We start from the raw sequence: 17,892 nt of genomic DNA, 5'->3' as shown, positions 1-17,892 counted from the left end.
GGGCAGTTCCCAGGAGTCCTATGTGGCCTCTGAGCCCTTTTGTCTACACCCTTACTCAGCCCCAGTGTGTCTCTTCATGTCTGGTTTTCATTAATGTACTAAGAGCTCAAAACGAGTCAGTCCCGCATCTATCCCGGTTGGCCCTGTTGGCACCCGTTGGGTTAGACAGGGCGGGAGGTGGGGGAGTTGGGTCCGTTGCTTTCAAGCTTTTTATGGCTTATTTTAATTTTTTTTCTTTTTTTTTTTTTTTAAACTCTTGCACCTTAATCTCTCACATCCCTTCTTCCACAGACTGCGAGGGTGGAGAGGGGCTTGATTTCCATTACGCAGTTCATGAATACACCGTAACACAGTGCTCAACTGACAACTCTGCCCGTGCATCTAACCCCAGACCTGTCTGGGTTTGAAATTCCCCCCTCCACTTTCATTTGAACTCTGGGAAGGGAGGGAGTCATGGGAGGGGGGGGGGGTTGGTGGTGTCATTTTTTGGTTTATCTATCCCAGGAGCCTGGTAGCACAGACCAGTTAGCCTCATGGTGCCCATGAGGCACAGCTGGCCCTTCGGACCACAGCCATAACCCCAGCGCGGTGGGAAGGTGGTGATGGATGGACAGCCGGCAGGTGGGAACGGCTGTGACAGTGCAATAGAAACGAGCATCCGCTGCTAGACAACTCCACTGATTAAACTCTTGGTTTGCCTGAAGTCGAGAGGGAAGGATGGACAGACAGACGCCCTTTGTTCACATGGACGGAGAGAGCTTCCCCACACGAGGCCCTGCCTAGTGACATAACCATGGTGGAAATTGAGTCAAACTTGCAAAGGAGGAAAATAATAATTAAAAAAAGGAAAACAAACAAAAGGAATAAGAACAACCTCAGTAGCATGGAACTTGAAGGAAATGAATGAAACCCCAAGCACTTGCCTCAAAACTAATTTCTCATGCCTGGTGTTTGGCTCTGTATTATTTTACAGCATTCAGTATCGGTTGCCCAAACATGCCAAGTTACGAGTGTATCAGTGGCTCTACTAGTGTGAACAAACTAAATGAAGCACTTTATTCTGTATAGATAAGGGAAGGCGGGGAGGGGAAGCTTAGATGCTTTTCGGAAGCGTCTTAAGTAATGTTCTAGGAAATGTATTATTATTACTTTTTTTTTTTTTTTATGACCATGTGTAATCAATATATGTTTATCTTTAACTCCAAGTACAGCAGTTACTCTCTTTGGGATTGTGTGATGAGGGGGAGGCTGAAATGGTTGGGTTAGTCCATCAACATGGGACCAGCTGGGGCAAGTCATTGCCTACTGGAGCAGGCAAGTCTTGCTTCGTTGACAGCCCCATTGGCCCATGTTTGGGAGGTCCCAAGAGGTGCATCAAAGCTGCCTTCCAGGGTACAGCTCACAGTCAGCCTTGTTACCGAGGGCCTAATTGCATCCCCATCCCAAACCGTCTTCTGCCTTGGGGTGCTGGGGCTGTTCTCTGGGCCACCCATGGGCAAGACAAGTCATGGTAGGGTAGGCTGTTTCGAGTTGTCTCTAGAGGCCAGGTCCTTGGCCATGCTTTTGGCCTCTCACCAAGGCATGTCAGCTCTGGCAGTGGTGAGAGGTCAGAATTAGGCCTTTCCACTGCGTTCTCCCAGTCTGGAAGTGTTATGACTGTTACCAAAGAGGTTGCAAGTGGAAGGACTGAATCAATAAACAATTTGTCTTTTATAAAAGAAAAAACTCCACCACTTTCTTTGTTACCTTAATTTTTATGTTTGGTTTGATTTTAAAGTCCCTTTGCAGACAATTGTGTGAGTTGTCAGCCAAGCAGGATGGGCATGTTGCCTGCTGCTGTTACTTCGTATATATAGACTTTGTGTTGGGTTTGGTGGGAGGTGAGTGTGTGTGTGTGTGAAACAATTAGACTGTTGTTGGGCAAATAAAATAGCTTTCCAGGAAATGGTGATGAGTGAATAGAGGAAGGGGCTCAGTGTTTACAGCCCAGGGGGAATATTAGGGAGGGTGGGAGCTGATCTCCTGGGTCATACTGGCCCCAAGAGGTTTGGGTGAGCTACAAGCTGCATCTCTTGGAGCTCCTCTATAGGCAGTGCAGAAACCAAGGAGCCCATCCAAAAGCACCCAGTGCCTTTACTGGTTTAAAATGGAGTGGTGGGAACCTTGTCAGCTAATATCAGCACTGATACTGGGAAGGTAATAGAAGGAGAGATGATTTTTCCCACTGTTGGGATGCACCTTCTCCTTTGCCGCTGGCATTGCCTGGAGAAGATACTCATGGGGGGACCTGTGCCCTTGGAGCTGTGCACTGGGCAGCAGCGAGCAATGATGCCTCTGAGTATTCATGTTGGCATTTCTTATCTGTGACTGCCTTTGGACTGAAGCAGCCTCTTGATGTGGTGGTGGTCTGCATCTCTGGGCCACACTTTTGCTTGGTGACATGGAATTTTGCTGCCTTCCTTGGGCCAACGCTGGCTTGCATGCACTAGTTTTGCCCCTCCTTGCTCAAGCAGTGGGGTGTGTCAAGCTCTTCTGAGTCCTCTTGTACAACAGCTGTTTTTCCTTTTATGGTTTCTTTCCCTGAGCCAGTGGTGGCATCTCCCACAGCTTTATAATGCGTGTGAACCATGCAAGAGCACTAAGTTCCTATTAACTGTATTCCTGATAGACATTTGCAAGGTGAGTGACCAAGGATGAGGACCAGTTTTAATCACCACTCCTCAAGCTAATAACAAGGGACCATCTGTAACAACTCATTGAAGCTCAGCAACATTCCCCACTGAATTTAAAGGTCTCAGATTTTCCCCAGGAGAGCCAAGCAGTGGGTGGACGGGGATTAACCCTCTCTTAGGACCCAGTGTGAACAGCTTGCCATTCTGCATCCAGCAAGAAGCGCTTTAAGCAAAGGTGTTGATGTCTAATCCCAGGCAGGAGGTGGTGTCCTGCCACTGCAATAAATGACTGTTGAGAAATTGTTATTCTATGCATGGATTTCTTTTTTCTTCTTATTATTTTTTCTTTTTCTTTGCTGCCGTAGGCTATTCTTCATTTGGCAGATTCAGCTTCAATTAACTTGGGAGTTGTCCACAAGAATTTCTGCAGAACTGGGTAGAATGTGATTTTTTCTTCTTTTTTTTTTTTTACATGCTTGATAGTTTCAAAGGTTTTTGTGGTATTTTTGGTTTTTTTTTTTTTGTGTGTTTTTTTTTTTTTTATTATAACCTATTTTGTGAGAGCCAGTCACCTTGGATTTATTCTTGTGAAAATATTTCATTACTCTTCTGATGTGATTGCCCTCTAAGGAGATTATCCTGTAACTTTTTAAATCCTTAAAATGAAACCAGGACAAGACTCTGGTCCCTTTACTCATGCCAAATTGTCTTTCCTTCCAAACTTGTTTGAGTTTCTCTGTGCTGCATTTTGAACCTGATGAATCAGCCAGATACGCTTTGTGATACCATAATTTTCATGCCACTTCCAGGGAATTATTTTGCAAGGTTTGTATTTGGTGGTGTTTTTGTTACTGATTATCACTCCTGTTCATGGTATCAAACCATGTAGGCACCAGCTTCCTTCTAATCCTAAGTAAGCTTCTACTTCTCCCATCTTTGGAGAATAGCTGTAAGGATATGAATGCTAAAGTTTCAGCTCCCAAACTGGGGGAAAAATAAGAAGAATAAAAGCTGGGGCTCTGCTAGGGCTCTCCACGGAGCTGGCTTGCTGCATATGTTCATCACTGTTTGCTCCTTCTGTTTAGTTGCTGTGGACATTCAGTTACAGCTCTATTAACGCACAGACACAGGAGATTTCTTCTGAAATAGCATAATAATTTATTTTTAAATAAACCACTGGTCAGATGGTGTGGGCATGAGGAGATTTCTGCTCTAGCAGATCTTTGTCCTGCTGCCAGTACAGCCATGTTTCTATCAAAACATCATTTGGATAACTTTAAAATAAATATGCATTTTTCCTCAGTAGGAGGCTCTCCTAGAGCCAAACACATCTGAGATCTCCATGAACCTAGCAAGCTAGAATACCCTTAAAAAAAAAACCAAAAGTCATAACATTAAAAATGAGGGAAACAGCATTAATATAAAACCTTTCCCTGAAAAACAGCACTTGTCCATCCACAGGTGAGGACATTGTAATCTGTGATTGAAGGTGAGGAGCCCAAATGGCTGAAGACGAACGCACATGGCCTCCTGTTCCCATCTCTCCCTGCTTTCCTACCCTGCTACTTGCACAGCTTTTCCCTTCCTGCAGCCCTCATCTCCTGGCCTCCAAAAGTCAAGGACGAGGTAAAAACCTAAGACTCTTTTCTTTTCACAGCAGCTTCCAGTGTTTCTCCTGCCCATGCTCACTTGCGCTCTTCTTTTAACTGTCTCGTTCCAACAACCCTCATCACTGGGAAACTCATCAAGTTTCCCCCAGGTCTCTCCTCTACTACTTCTCCTACCCTTCCTTTTCTTCTCCAAGGTGGGCTCTAGCACTGTGTTCACAGCTACCCTAAGTGGGGAAATATTTCATAGGCCCATTTCCTTGGGGAATGTCAACTTAGTCCCTTCGGACCCACTTTCTGCCTTCACTGTCGGCTGGGTAAGTTTAGCAGCAGGTGAGAAGATGATAGGGAAAGCATGGAGAAAGAAGCAGAACAAGCATATGATCTTTTTGTCCTGTCTAGTGATAGTGGAGCAACACATTGCTCCATGCTTCCCAGTCTACCCCAGCTCCTTGCGGGCTCCAGAACCCTTCTTCTCTAGTTTTCTTGTGAGCATCTTCAGGTTCCCATAGGGCTTCAAGATAATTTCCTCCCTTTCCCATTTAAGCAAAAAGGTACCAATCACAGATGCGATGTCCTACACAATATGCCGATGCCACACCTCTGTGCTGATAAGCACGGCCTCACGTCCCCCCATCCCTCCTTGCCCCATACCCCCATGGAAAATAAATAAATCAGGCTCTGCTACATCTTTGTTAGGCGCAAAACGTTGAGGCGCACGGGAAGGAAAGTGGCACCAGAGGCGTACTGGATCTCCCGGAGGACCCCTTCCCACTTCTTCTGCTCTTCATCATATCTGGGGACAGACAGACAGTTATGGTGAGGAAAGCTTCTCTCCTCTTCAGCTGCTCTCCATGGTAGTGGTAGCCCATGGTGTGATGGCCCATAGGCATAATTTGGCCACGAGATACCTGTGGAAGCTGCACGGGGACTTTCAGCCCTGGTCTGGTTTGCAGCACCAGGGTAGAGGACGTGGGTATTAGCACATGGTCTCGCTAGGGAAGGTATATTTTTCCATTGGGAAAGGGTTTGGTGGCACCAAGACTGAACATCCATGGTGAAGGCCAGTGAGTGCCTGCTGAGGGTGCTCTAGAGCTACATATGCGAAGGACAGGAGCAGCTAACGCTCTATTGGCAGCCATCAGAAAGCGCTTTCTGCCCACTTGTCTGATCACACATAGGACTATCAAATTTCCAGCCTGAGTACTGGCTTTCCCCAGGAGAGGATGCATTGCAGAAATGCTGCTTCACACCAAAGGGGAGGTCTGGAACCAGCTCCAGGCAAAATGTCAATGCAGCAATAAAGCTAAAGGAGCCGATTTTCCCTGGTACTTTGCTATATGAGGCTGGGAGAGATCACTGAATCACTTAATGTGCCCTCCAGCACAGCACAGGGCAAACTTCTCACCCACAGACCCTTCTGTGAGCATCCAGCATTGTGCTGGTGGAACCAACTCACTGAAGGCATCAAGAAAGACCGAAACTACCTATTCCCCCAGTGGCTCCCACTAGCATCCCCCCCATGCTCCCATGGACAGCCCTGGGGAAGATCATCACCTCCAAACATCATTCAGCTCCGTTGGCACCAGCTCTCCTGACTCTGTCTCCACTGTGGCGAAGCCTCCAAGCAGGTAGAGCACCCCAGCCAAGCTCACCAGGCTGACGGAGCTGCGCTCCTGCGGGAACTCAGTAAAGGTGTCCCACCTGCCACGTAGCGAGAGGGGACATGTTAGAGCACCCTGCCTACCCCCATGCTGAGGCTGGCCTCAAATCAGGAATCGATGACTGAATTAACTAGTGATGGTTTAGCCTGTGTAGGTCTCCCTGGGATGGGATCGTGCACCAACTGCTGCTGGAGATACCTATCTCTATCATCATAGTTCAGCTTCATTTTGCACTAAGTGAGCTGTGAAGCATACCTGGCATGGACCAGCATGCCCCAGCAGTGGGCCTGCGGCTGCAAGGCTGCAGTAGCATTGATGATGCCCAGCTGTCCGAGGAGTACAGACTGTGAGTAATGGTACCAGGGCTTGAAAGCAAACTCCAGAATGGCTGGAAGTTGCTTAATGTACCCCTGTAGCTGCTCCTCATCTACCTACCCCCCCCCCAAAGCTGTGCTCAGGTACGTACTTGTTGGTGGCAATGTCATAGACTTCCACTGAGTTGGTCAAGCCGGAGTCAGTCACACCAGCTGCCACGTAGATCTTGTCCTTATGCACAGTGGCTCCAAACAAGGAGCGGGCAGTCTTCATGGGAGCCAGCTCCTTCCACTCAAACTTGGATGGGTTGTAGACACACATCTTTTTCAGGCACTTCCTAGAGAAAGATGAGAGAGACCAGGAGCCTTGATCACTTGACAAGGGTAGCTTTGCAACATAGAAGATTGGGGATGCCCGCTGGGAGAACATGGGGTCTCTAGAAAGGATTTTTCTCCTCCACATCACCATGCATGCCTTTGCTTGGGTACGCACACAAAGATGCCCATGGCTGGAGACATCATCTGTGTGTAAAACATATCCCCTTCTGCTGTGCTAGTTTTGGGTAGGAGTCTTGAAAGTTCGGTATAGTGCTCACAGAGCTGGATATGGGTCCATGTACCTAACTGCCTCTCAGAAACTTGCACGTAGCCATCAAGACATTGTTTCAGTGCTCCTGATCCAGCTTGATGCTGCAAAATATGACCAGCAGCATCCTTGTCCCCATGACGGCAATGTAAGGCATGTGAATGTATGCGCGCTCACACTTTTCAAACCAAAATCCCTTCAGAACAGAACCTATCTTTGCTGGATTTTGGCGCTTTTGCTTTGCAGTCACACTTTTGCCTTGTAAAGGAATGGCTGCAGTACTCCCCAAGAGAGGCTGTTTCTGCTGAGCCCATCTCCTGCAGGAAGGCAGGATGGAGATCAGATTTGATGACGTTTTTCACCCCTATTGCAAATACCCATCTGGATTTGACTACTAGGAACACACTATTCCACAAGAAGTCGGATACAGGAAACCCTGAATGTGAAGGAGTTTCTTGCTCTTCAGTGCCTGTTGCAATCCCTGTGACATTTATATTATGAGCAAAGGGGTTGATATGTTCCCTTTCCTGCAAGGACAGTACCATCCCCCTGATGGTGGGACTTCTAAGGGCTTAGGAAGGACTGCAGACACAGAAGCAAGCTGAGAGGGAAGGATCCACATCTCATACCGCTTTTAATCCTCTTAACCTATATAGGATCCACATCGGAGAGGTACCAACTCATGCTCTGCACTCACAGTAGCCTGGGGGATGACTCCCTGAGTTTCTCTTGCTTTTTGACTTACTTGTCACTTCCTTTTCCACCGATGACATAGACAAGACCATTGTGCGATACCACTGCATGGCCATAGACTGCATAGGGAAGGGAATCAGCTTCACCCCACTTGAAGGATCTGGATTAGAGAAAGATTGGAAACAAAAGGATTTGTATCTTTCTGAGTGAGGCCTAGAGTACACGTCACTTTCTGAACCTAGAGGTGGTCACAGATCCTAACTCAATCTCAAAACCAGGAGGTTTTCAATCAGATAGGGCTCGTGAGGGAATTCTGTGATCCTAAAAAAAAAGGGGGAAATGAAATATGCAGAATGTTCATGCCCACACTCTTTATTTTCTGCAGCATCCCCTGCTCTTAAGTTTTTGGATCCACATCCCCACTTCTCCCAGGATTTCACCTAATTTGCAGCCATTACCAGCTGAACACAAACAATGCAGATTTCTGCATGACAGAAAAAAAATTAAACCAATGAGACTTAGGGGTGCAAGATCCTGAGGGCAAATGGTTTTTTGGCCACCACCTTCCACTTTGAGGTGCTTTGGTCGGCCAGCACTCAGCAAGGGCCCACAGGAGTGGGTGTATCTACGTTTTGCACTGCAGGGCTGTGATGAAGCCTCTGAGATAGTTCTGGGACAGCAGAGGATGAAGCTGTAAGGCTTTGGAAACCCCAAACTGGTACCCAAATAGGGCTGACCAATTTCTCAACAGGTGCCTGTTCATATCCATGTGGCCTAGGCTTGCCCCCAGTTTTCATACATGTAGACTGTAGCCCCTAAGACCAGCACTTTATTTTACTTAAGAACTGAGAGTGTTTTCTAATTGGCCAACCAATCTGGGCAAATATTTGATCCCGTAGAGCAGCACTTTGCCCTCTCCAGGTTTGTTACAGGTTGAAATCTTGACTTAAATACTGATAGAAATACAAGTGGTGCTGATCACATCTCTGCCAGCTTCAAATCAGTATTCAGGCCACCACCTGAGCACTCAGTGGGGGCAGACACAGGGGCAGATGAATGCCCCATTCTGTGGGAATGAAACTGGTTTCAAATCTTTGCCTATAAAACAGACTTTGAAACACACACATCTAAATATAAACCAAGCAAAGGCTTGTCAATGTTTACTGCTCTGCCTCTTTGGCAACATCTCTTCGAATGCTTCCGTCTCCTGCGAGCAGAAAAGGATGGTGCTTTTTAATAAGGGTTATGACCTAGTGTGGATCAGAGCCCATTGTCCAGAAATAATTGGATATTAAGCCTGATATCCATTAGGCTGGTCCATTCAGTGCCACATCTGAGTGTTACCAAAACAAACTTTCCTGTTCAAAGCCACTCCTGGTGAGATCATGGTGAATGTCACTGGATCTCCAACCAATGGGCAAGAGCAGAAGGAAAAACTCCTCTCACTCCTCTGTATACACCTCACATACACATCTACTAAGATCAGTCCCTGATAACATAATATCCCCATTACAGCTTCCATCTTGGGGAGGCTCAGTTACAATAAATGAAGCAGCTGGACACAGACAGCTCAACACCCCAGGGTACAGCCTGAGATAGTCCCAATGGTCCCAGCATCTAGATGCAGAGTTTGAGCCCTGCCTCCGAAAACTCTCAGCCCCTGGGGAGCAGGGCTCGTTTTCAATGGCAGCTGCTTCATCTTCCCCTGTAAGCCACCTCCCGCCCCACACTCGCATGTGAACACTCACAGCCGGTCGTAACACAGGACCGAATCCAAAGTCTTCTCTCCCTCTTTCAGTTCTTTTCCTCCGACCACAAAAATAGAGTTTTCTGCCTCTCCCAGGCCAAAGAGGCAGCGAGGGGAAGGCAGGGGGGGCATCCCCAGCCAGTCTGCATCCAGATGGTCATACTGAAAGGAAACACATGGCGTTAAGTGTGTGCTCACACAGCGCATTTGCTTGGCAAAAATCAGGGCCCAGAGGCTGAGGGAAAAGTCTATTCCCATGTGCAGCTTGGTCACCCCAGTAGGCACTTCCTGCAATGCCTGTGCCTTACCATCTGGTCAGAAAGGGAGATTTTAGTGCAATTCCAAGTCATATATCATATAAAATAAGTTTTATGACAAGGCACAAGAGAAGAGATGCAGCAGCATGGATATATTCTTTCCTATGCACCAAAGCCTTGACTTAGAATAAGGTTGGTCATCCTCAGAGGAGAGAGTCCCATGTTGGACCTACAGTGGATAGTTCCTGGAACTGGATTTGCTGAAGCACTTGAATCCTAGAATTTTTGCCTGAACCTCTTCAGGTGTAACCCATGCCACAGTATTTCATCCTGATACTTTCCATCTCTGCCAGGTACAGCATAGCGTTGGCAATGTTGGCTACACAGCTCACTCTCCTGAGCCCCTTCTTTTCCCCCCTGTTCTTCTTTCTGGCAAATGATCAGTTACCGTGCTCCACTACACCTCTGCTTCTTAAGATACTGATATTGTCCTGTATCACCTCAGTGTGTGTGAATTCATGAGATGAACCGTACGTGAGTCTATCTGCATAACAGCTATTTCCACAATACTTACCTACCCAACACAGTACAACACAGCTGAGATGGTACTGCAAAGACCAGAACTCTTCTTGCTGACCAAAGTGTGCCAGACCTATCGGATAGATGGGAAAACTGATTCATACAGCACTATTAAATCAGATGTCCAAATCCTTGCAGGTCCTTGGACATCTATAGATCAAGGCATTGCCTCATCTCCCACCAGAAAAAAAAGGATGTGAAAGATTATGATGCTGTGAGCAATCTGTGCACCATGGCTTGATGGGAACTGTAAACTGGGGCAGAAACATTAAATATAGCAGAGGAGGGAGGAGGGCAGTCTGGTGGGACCCTGAAAGATGGAGCTGTGATGCAGCATTGCCTGAAGCACTGTTTGCTGTGGGCTCAGGCCAAAGGACTTCGGCTTGCTGGGTTGCCTCCAAAAACTTGGCCTCAGCTGGGTGCCTGTGGTTATTGTCTCTTTGTAATCTGTGGTCCACATATGGGTTATTTATAGTCAATCCTGAGCAGCTCAATCACCAGGATAGTTAGTTCCTGCTTCTTGATGGATTCAGCATTGTTTTCAAGTCATTAATCTTAGAACCGACAAATAAGGGATACCCTCTTGCATCTGAAATGTCAATAGGATCCTTTTGTTCCTGCCAAAATTTGCAATGCCTTGGGGATTTATCAACATTTTTGTATTTTGGTGCCTGTCCTTAAGTCTAAACTATCCCTGACCTAACTGTCCTGGCTTCAGCAGGAGGAATGTGAAACTGGGGAGGATAGAAACAGAGTCAGAAGGTTGCTGCTGCACTGGCACGATGGTTCAAAGTTTTGTTGTATAGCTGCCTGTCTACATTTGTGTGAAGTTTCTTCTGAAAAAAAAAGTCTCAAAAAGGCTCTCTTGCTCTTACAGGAACCTCAGGTTACGTAATGACACTGATGGCAATAAATTACACCTTTGAAACTGATGGCACTTTCCACCCCTGGGAGGCTTGTCTGCAATTCCCATGCATGAGTGTCACAGAAAGCTGTGACGGCACCACTGTCCCCTTCTTGTGGGCAAGGCGATACAAACAGCCACCTGATACCCAAGGCATTTGCTACTTGAGTCAGTGGCAAACTGGGAGCTGAATATAAAATCTTTGCTGTTTTCAGCTTAGAATCATGGAATGCTTTAGGTTGGAGTATTGGGGTTGGAGCAAACCCCATGCTCAGGCAGGCACAACTTTGGAGGGGGAGCAGGTTGCAAGGCTTTGTGCAGTCAAATATTAAATGTCTCCAATGATGGAGGTTTTGTGACCTCTCTGGAGCCCTGCTTCAGTACCTCACCACCTCAGCTGGGAAAACTTTCCTCGCAACTAACTGAAATTTCCATTACTGCAACCGGTGGCCATTGTCTCTTGTCCCATCTTTGTGCAAACACAAGAAGAGACTGGATCCCTCTTCTGTGTCCCCTCTTACGAGGAAGCTGCAGACATCAGTGAGATCTTCCCTTCCCCTTCTCCAGACTGATCAGACCCAGCACACATCCAGGGACAAGAACAGCACTAGAAATGTGGCACATACTGCTAGGTGGGGAAATATACCCTTTGTCCTTGGGGTGTTTGCTCTGTGGCTGTAGCTGCTGCTGTTCCTTTGTTGGCACATGGCAGAGTCACCCTTGGGTTTTGCTGGGGATTCGTAATACAAAGGATGCAAAACAGAACCCAGACATGATGTCACTAACCTTCCAGCAGCAAGGGCTGGACAAAATACAGCGTTCAAAGTGGTTCCCTATTCAGGATTTGAATCAGGAAGGCTTATTCCTTTTACCTACTCCGTCAAGCCTCCTTCTCCAATTACCAAGATCCCTTTCGTGGGATATGCCTTAAAAATATAGGGAGAAGAGTGAAGCATCTCAGATGTTTCACCTTCATTTACAACTTTCATTTTAGTATCGTATGACAACGAATGTTACTTTTGTCACATGGACGCTAAAGACTGGTGAGGCTCCAAAGTGGTCAAGGAAACAAGAAAAACAAAGCTAGTACCTGTAGGAAGTAGGAACTCATGGGATCCTCTTTGCTGTCCTCGTTGTAGTATAGTCCTCCAACAATGAAGATCTGATTCTCTTTGGTCACCAGACTGACGTGATTCTTTGGGATTTGAGTAGACAGGGAGGCAAAATAGCACTCGTTGGCAGTGGGATCATAGGCCACTGCTCCACTGTCGCTCACCATGAAAATAAGGTCCTGGAGAAACATCCCAAAGCGCATTGTGTCATTTAAGATCCCTGGGAGAGCATCTTCCTCTGTATCTTCCTCCTCATCTACTGCTCCGTTGACAACATTGTCGTTCTCTTGCTTTTCGTTGCTTTTCTTCACTTTCTTCTTCCTCACCACAGTGAATTTGCCTTTCTGGGCATCCTTCACCATTTGCAGTTTCTTGAGCAGCTCTGGACTGGACTTCACCATGGCGTGCTTTTCCACGTGGTCCTTCATGTAGTCGTTGGGCATGAGGCGGAAGCGGATGCTTTCAAAGATGACAGGCAAGGCCTTCTGCCGGCTCTCATGGTCCTTGGTCCCCACCCACTTCATCACTACTTCAAAGACAGTCTCCTCTTTCTCAATGTTGAGGGAGTCACTGGAGATGATTGCAATAAGCTCGTCGGGGGAGAGCTGGTAGAACTCCTCATCACGAGAAACCAGTGCAAAGCGATCACAGATGAAATCCCTCGCTGCCACGGCCAGCCGGGCACAATCCAGCATCAAGCCCAGCCTGAAGATAGCCAAGCAGTTGCTGAGGCAGAGCCTCTTCTGCAAGTAGGACACACAGACGGTGAAGATGGAGGGGATTTGGAACATGTTGGCCACGGAGAAGATGTCCTGCACATTCTGCTCTGTGATCTCCAGCTCAGAGGTGTAGATATAATGGAGGATCTTGCCCATGACATCTGGATCAACATCTTCCAAACTGACCTCCCTCTTCTTGCTCTCTTCCATGTCTGAGAGGAACATTGCTCGGAAATATGGGCTGCATGCTGCCAGTACCAGCCGATGGCAGGGAAACTCTTTCCCCTTGACTTTCAAGACACAGTCCAGAAACTTATCGTGGTCCAACATGTCTTTGAGTCCATCCTGGAGAAGAGTTTGCTGGTAAAGACGCAATTCTTCCGCTTGATCTAAAGGCAAACCCATGGTGAAGACTACCTGCTCTTCTTCCTTTTTTTCCCAATCCTTCTTTTATAGATAAGTATTTATGAATATATCTATAACTAAGCCCCTGGTAAAGAAACTTGCTCAAAGCAGGGCTCACGGTCTCCCTTGCTTCCAGACCGTTGACACAGTGGGAATGTGAAGCGCTTGCTACTATCGCAGCTGTCTGTGTACTTCAGTTTCCAGCGTAGGGCTTTATATATAGCCACAGCGCTAGAAAGCTTAAGGAATCTATACTGAAGCATGTGTAAGCCGATCACCCTTTAATATGACACATTGGACAAAGAGGAAAGGAGGGGGCCGGGGGAACAGCTGTAATTCCAGCCTCCATGCTTCAGGAAGGGTCTGTCAGCCCATGAGTCACCCCAGGGGGAGCAGGAGTTCTTACTGCCATGTCATGACGGGAGACATATGTGACCCATTGGCTCAGCCACCGTGCTTGGGAAACAACATCCAGATGAATCGAACGTCTGAATCTGCCTTCTGGGTCATGAATGGCAAGGCTGAGACCTTCTCCCAGCACTGCTAAAATGACTGCTCTGAAACTCCTAAACCTTTTGCTGTGCTAAAAATAGACAGTGAAGTCAAAGCTGGAAAGATGCAATAAAAGAGTGTCTTATGTGGGCCTTGTGGCATTCCTGGCTCCAGCCAGCTCGCTCCCAGGGCTGCTTTTCTGCAGAAGTTTGTCCTTTATTCTCCTCTGGAGTCACTTTTCAGGGGTCTGGAAGTGGGTGGAAAATAAAGATAGAGCTATTTATTTACATCCCTGTGCGGGATATGACACCTATGCTGGAGGTTACTTAAAAAGTCTCACTCTTTAGAAGAGACTTGTGGAGCCTGGGAGGGGAATAGCTCTTCGTGCCTGCAATACATGCGTGGGCCTGAATGGCACAGTCTCTGTTAATAAATCCGTCTTTTACACATCTTGGTGACAGAAAGTCTGAGGCAGCAGATTGAGAAGTAAAGAGAGAGCAACGGAGGGCTTCAGCTCACAGATTAAGACTTCTAAACACAGGTATATTCTTGTAAGTTGAGCATCTCCTGCTAAGGCCTGCTGAGATTCAACACCCTTATGTTGAAGCCTAGAGCCACAGCAGGACAACCTGCCTTGCCTTGAGCCTATGTTCCAGAAAGGCTGAGTCTCCAGCAGGTCTAATGTCCTGCTTGCATGCCATGGATGTCTAGGAAGCCCCATGGGTCTTCAAACGGACAGGTTTTGTTCAGCTCTTCCCATGGAGCTCATGAAGGGGCAAATTAGTTTGGATAGACATGGGTGAGCAGAATAGCTGTAATTATACCTACAATAAAAATTGTACATGTATCCATTTTATCTCTGTTACAATGGACCCCTTGGGCTGGCTGACACTCAGTTATGGCACAGATTTAATTAACGATCTAATTAAGTTCATGCAAAGATATTAGCCACTCTTCTTTGTGTATTTAAAGCCACATTAACCCCTTACCCTGGCATGGATGTATTTATAAAAGTGCTTTGTGCTTTTGGTATGAAGCCCCTTTGGTACTGGTGAGGTTCCAGCAGCATCTGGGAGGTACCAATATAGCAGGGAAATAATCGTAAGCTGGTTTTGGAGCTCACATGATAAGCTCTTCTGCTGGCTGCTCATCTGTGATGGGATCAGGCAGTGAGAGCTGATCTTTGAACTGGGTCAAACTTCAGAAACATTCCTGTGCTCCCAGACATGAGGGGCTGGACACTCCCATCCTCCCCTCTCCCCTCCTCTGCATTAATTCTGCTCTTTCCCAAGTTTAATCATAATGTCGTGCTACCAGCAGGGATTTTTCCCCCTCTGCCTTTAATCTCCCTTGAGCCCTGGGTTGTTTTCCTTTTCACTGTGCTGCTCAGTGTGTACTGCCATCCAAGGTTGCTTCCATGTTCCCTGCATCACGAAGTGTGGCTGCTGAAGCGCAGCTACAGCCCAACCCTTCTCAGAAGTGCTTTCACCAGACAGTAGGTCTATGGCTTCTCCCAGGTTTGTGGTCCACCTGGGAAAAGAGCACTATGCTGGTCCCAAACCTGGTCTGGGGTCTCCCATTGGCTTCAATGGTTTTGCACAGTGGCTGGGGCAGCTCCAAGGCATGGGGGTGTTGCCCTGTTTTTTCAAGTGCACTGCCTCCTCAAGACACTGTGTCATTTAAGCTTCCTACAAGCATGGGGAGATGTAGGTATCCCTGGGAGCTGGCTCATTGTACCCAAGTTAAGCACTTACCTGAGATGAGAGGACTGTTGGAGCTAGTCCAGAGGAGGCCAGAAGGATGCTCCAGGGGCTGGAGCACCTCTGCTATGGAGACAGGCTGAGAGAGCTGGGCTTGTTCAGCCTGGATTAGAGAAGGCTCCGGGGAGACCTTAGGGCAGTTTCCAATGCCTAAAAGGGCCTACAAAAAATCTGGAAAGGGGCTTTTGACAAGGGCAGGTAGAGACAGGACAAGGGGGAATGGCTTTAAACTGACAGAAGGGAGACATGGAATCAGCAGTGTCATATAATATCACAGAATGGTTTGGGTTGGAAGGGACCTAAAAGCTCATCCAGTTCCAACCCCCTGCCACAGGCAGGGACACCTACCACTAGAGCAGCTTGCTCCAAGCCCCTGTGTCCAACGTGGCCTTGAATACTGCCAGGGATGGGGCAGCCACAGCTTCTCTGGGCAACCTGTGCCAGGGCTTCACCACCCTCACAGGGAAGAGCTTCCTCAGATCTCATCTAAATCTCCCCTCTGCCAGTTTAAAGCCATTCCCCCTTGTCCTGTCCCTTCCTGTCCTTGTAAAACGTCTCACTCCAAGTCTTTTCTCTGATGATAGCAGTGGAATTAGAGGCAGCCATCAGTTCTGAGCCCTCTGCAACCATTATCTCTTCTAGAGGCTTTGATCACAGTAGATTTGTCCCATCTGTCTTTCATTTGCTGGGTCCAGTGTGTCACTGACAGGGTAAGCTGGTCTCCAAGCAAGTACCTGCCAAGCCCAGAGGGATTTAGCATCTAAAAGCAGATGAGAGGGCACATGTGGATGTGATAAGGATGAGCAGTGCTCATAGTTACCATTCATCCACGTGAATGGATGAATCGACCCTCCCCAGGGAACTCCCTCCCCTTCACCTGAGAGTGCTGACTGCTGTGTAACAGACAGCAACCCTGGATGGTGGTGGGCTGTTCTGAGATAGCCCATGGCTAGCTGGCCCCAGATCTAACAAGTCTACAGTTAGTGATTTCCAATGATCAGTGGACTGAGTCTGTTATTAAGTATATCTCTAAGTGGGCAATAGCACCCCACCACAACATGTGGGTAGGTGAGGATCCATGGAAAGCGTCCTAAGGGGATGCAGTGTAGCAGGATCATTCCTTCCCATGTACAATTTTAGACCAAGAAAGTTGAATGCAGGAATTATAGCCATGTCAGGTTGAACAGGGGTCCAGTGTAGAGTTACTAATTGGGATTTGTACTTGCAACAGCAATAAGCAATTGCTTCTCTTGGCTTCTCAGGTGAGTTTTGCTAACAGACAGGTGATAACCAGATCAGACAAGATACTTCTCTCCAGGAGAGAGAGGAACAGTTGATAAATCCTGTTCTATAGAGGCATACACTGAGGCAGAAGGTCTGCTGAGCAAGTCTAAGCTGGTTGAGGTAAGACCATTTGGGTGCTCCTGTCCCACCAGACCTCCTGCATTTGTAACAGCAGTGATAGCTGAGGGGAGAGCCTCAGGCAAAGAGGGGCAAATCCCAAGTTCTCCCATAAACAGCCTCTCCAGCAAATCACCCACTCAGTTGGTGTCTAAGATTAGCTCCTTCTGGCAGCTCCAGCGATGCAGCTGCTGGGTAAATTTAGATCCTTAGTGAATGGGTTATTTTCTCTCCTGGAGTACCCGAGTCAGGAGGGCAGTGCAGAGTCACTGGGCTTTGCCATGTGAGTCACCACTTTGACACTGGGAAGTGGGTGACTCTGTTTGTCCTCCCGGGCAGCCAAGGACCTGAGCTGAGCCACCCGCAGGATCGGAGCTCATGGTTTCTCAGCAGCTCAATGCAGCTTCACTGTGTGAGGACACCCCTGTAGAGGAGGGCGAGGTGTTTTATCCTGGAAGGAAACACATATGTCATAGCTGTTTTGGTGGGAAAGAGTAAATCTGAAATAATGGAGATGCCAAGAAACATCCACCAAAGGTCCAGCAGCACACCTGTGTTAAAAGTGATGGGCCTGGCAGCTGAAGGATGTTTGGGGATGTGACTAGAGGTGCCACCAAGGCACAATACATGCCCTTACTTCCAACAGTTTTGGTTGGGCTCCCAGAAATAAAACCAACGTGGCTTCAAGCCCAGAAAGTACATGGATGTCAGTTTGATGGCAGTAGGCTTGTGATACTTCACCAGTGTGAAGGTGGAGTCAAAATAAAGGAAAGTACGAATCAAGCTGCAGCCAAACCACCAATCTGGTGATGCCACTCAGGTGGGTTTCTGTTAAATCAGTGATGTCTCATGTCACCTTTAGGGGTGGGAGGTGAGGACTTGAAAACAGATCCTTTTGTCTCTCAGCTCTAGTAGTAGGGCATCGCCCGTTGCCCAGGGTGTCACCTGCATTACAGCAGCATGAGAGTGACAAGGAGGCA

General features: G+C 47.5%; 1 protein-coding gene across 1 annotated transcript; it reads right to left on the bottom strand.

Annotated features, from left to right (window-relative positions):
- Positions 1 to 3,806: 3,806 nt before the first annotated feature.
- KLHL40 (kelch like family member 40) lies at positions 3,807 to 13,505 on the bottom strand. The gene is made up of 6 exons (XM_061474397.1): positions 12,114 to 13,505; positions 9,285 to 9,445; positions 7,589 to 7,696; positions 6,410 to 6,595; positions 5,837 to 5,983; positions 3,807 to 5,075 (listed from the first exon to the last, which is right to left on the bottom strand). Exons 1-6 carry the CDS (start codon positions 13,257 to 13,259, stop codon positions 4,964 to 4,966), a joined length of 1,860 nt encoding a protein of 619 aa, XP_061330381.1. The 5' UTR covers positions 13,260 to 13,505; the 3' UTR covers positions 3,807 to 4,963.
- Positions 13,506 to 17,892: the final 4,387 nt, after the last annotated feature.

Source organism: Pezoporus flaviventris, unplaced genomic scaffold, assembly GCF_033815535.1.
Source record: "Pezoporus flaviventris isolate CSIRO_AGI_PZ_B2104156 unplaced genomic scaffold, CSIRO_AGI_Pfla_v1 ptg000079l, whole genome shotgun sequence".
NCBI classification, from domain to species: Eukaryota; Metazoa; Chordata; class Aves; order Psittaciformes; family Psittacidae; genus Pezoporus; species Pezoporus flaviventris.
Note: the sequence above shows the minus strand (reverse complement) of the source record. Positions and strands in the feature narration are given on the sequence as shown.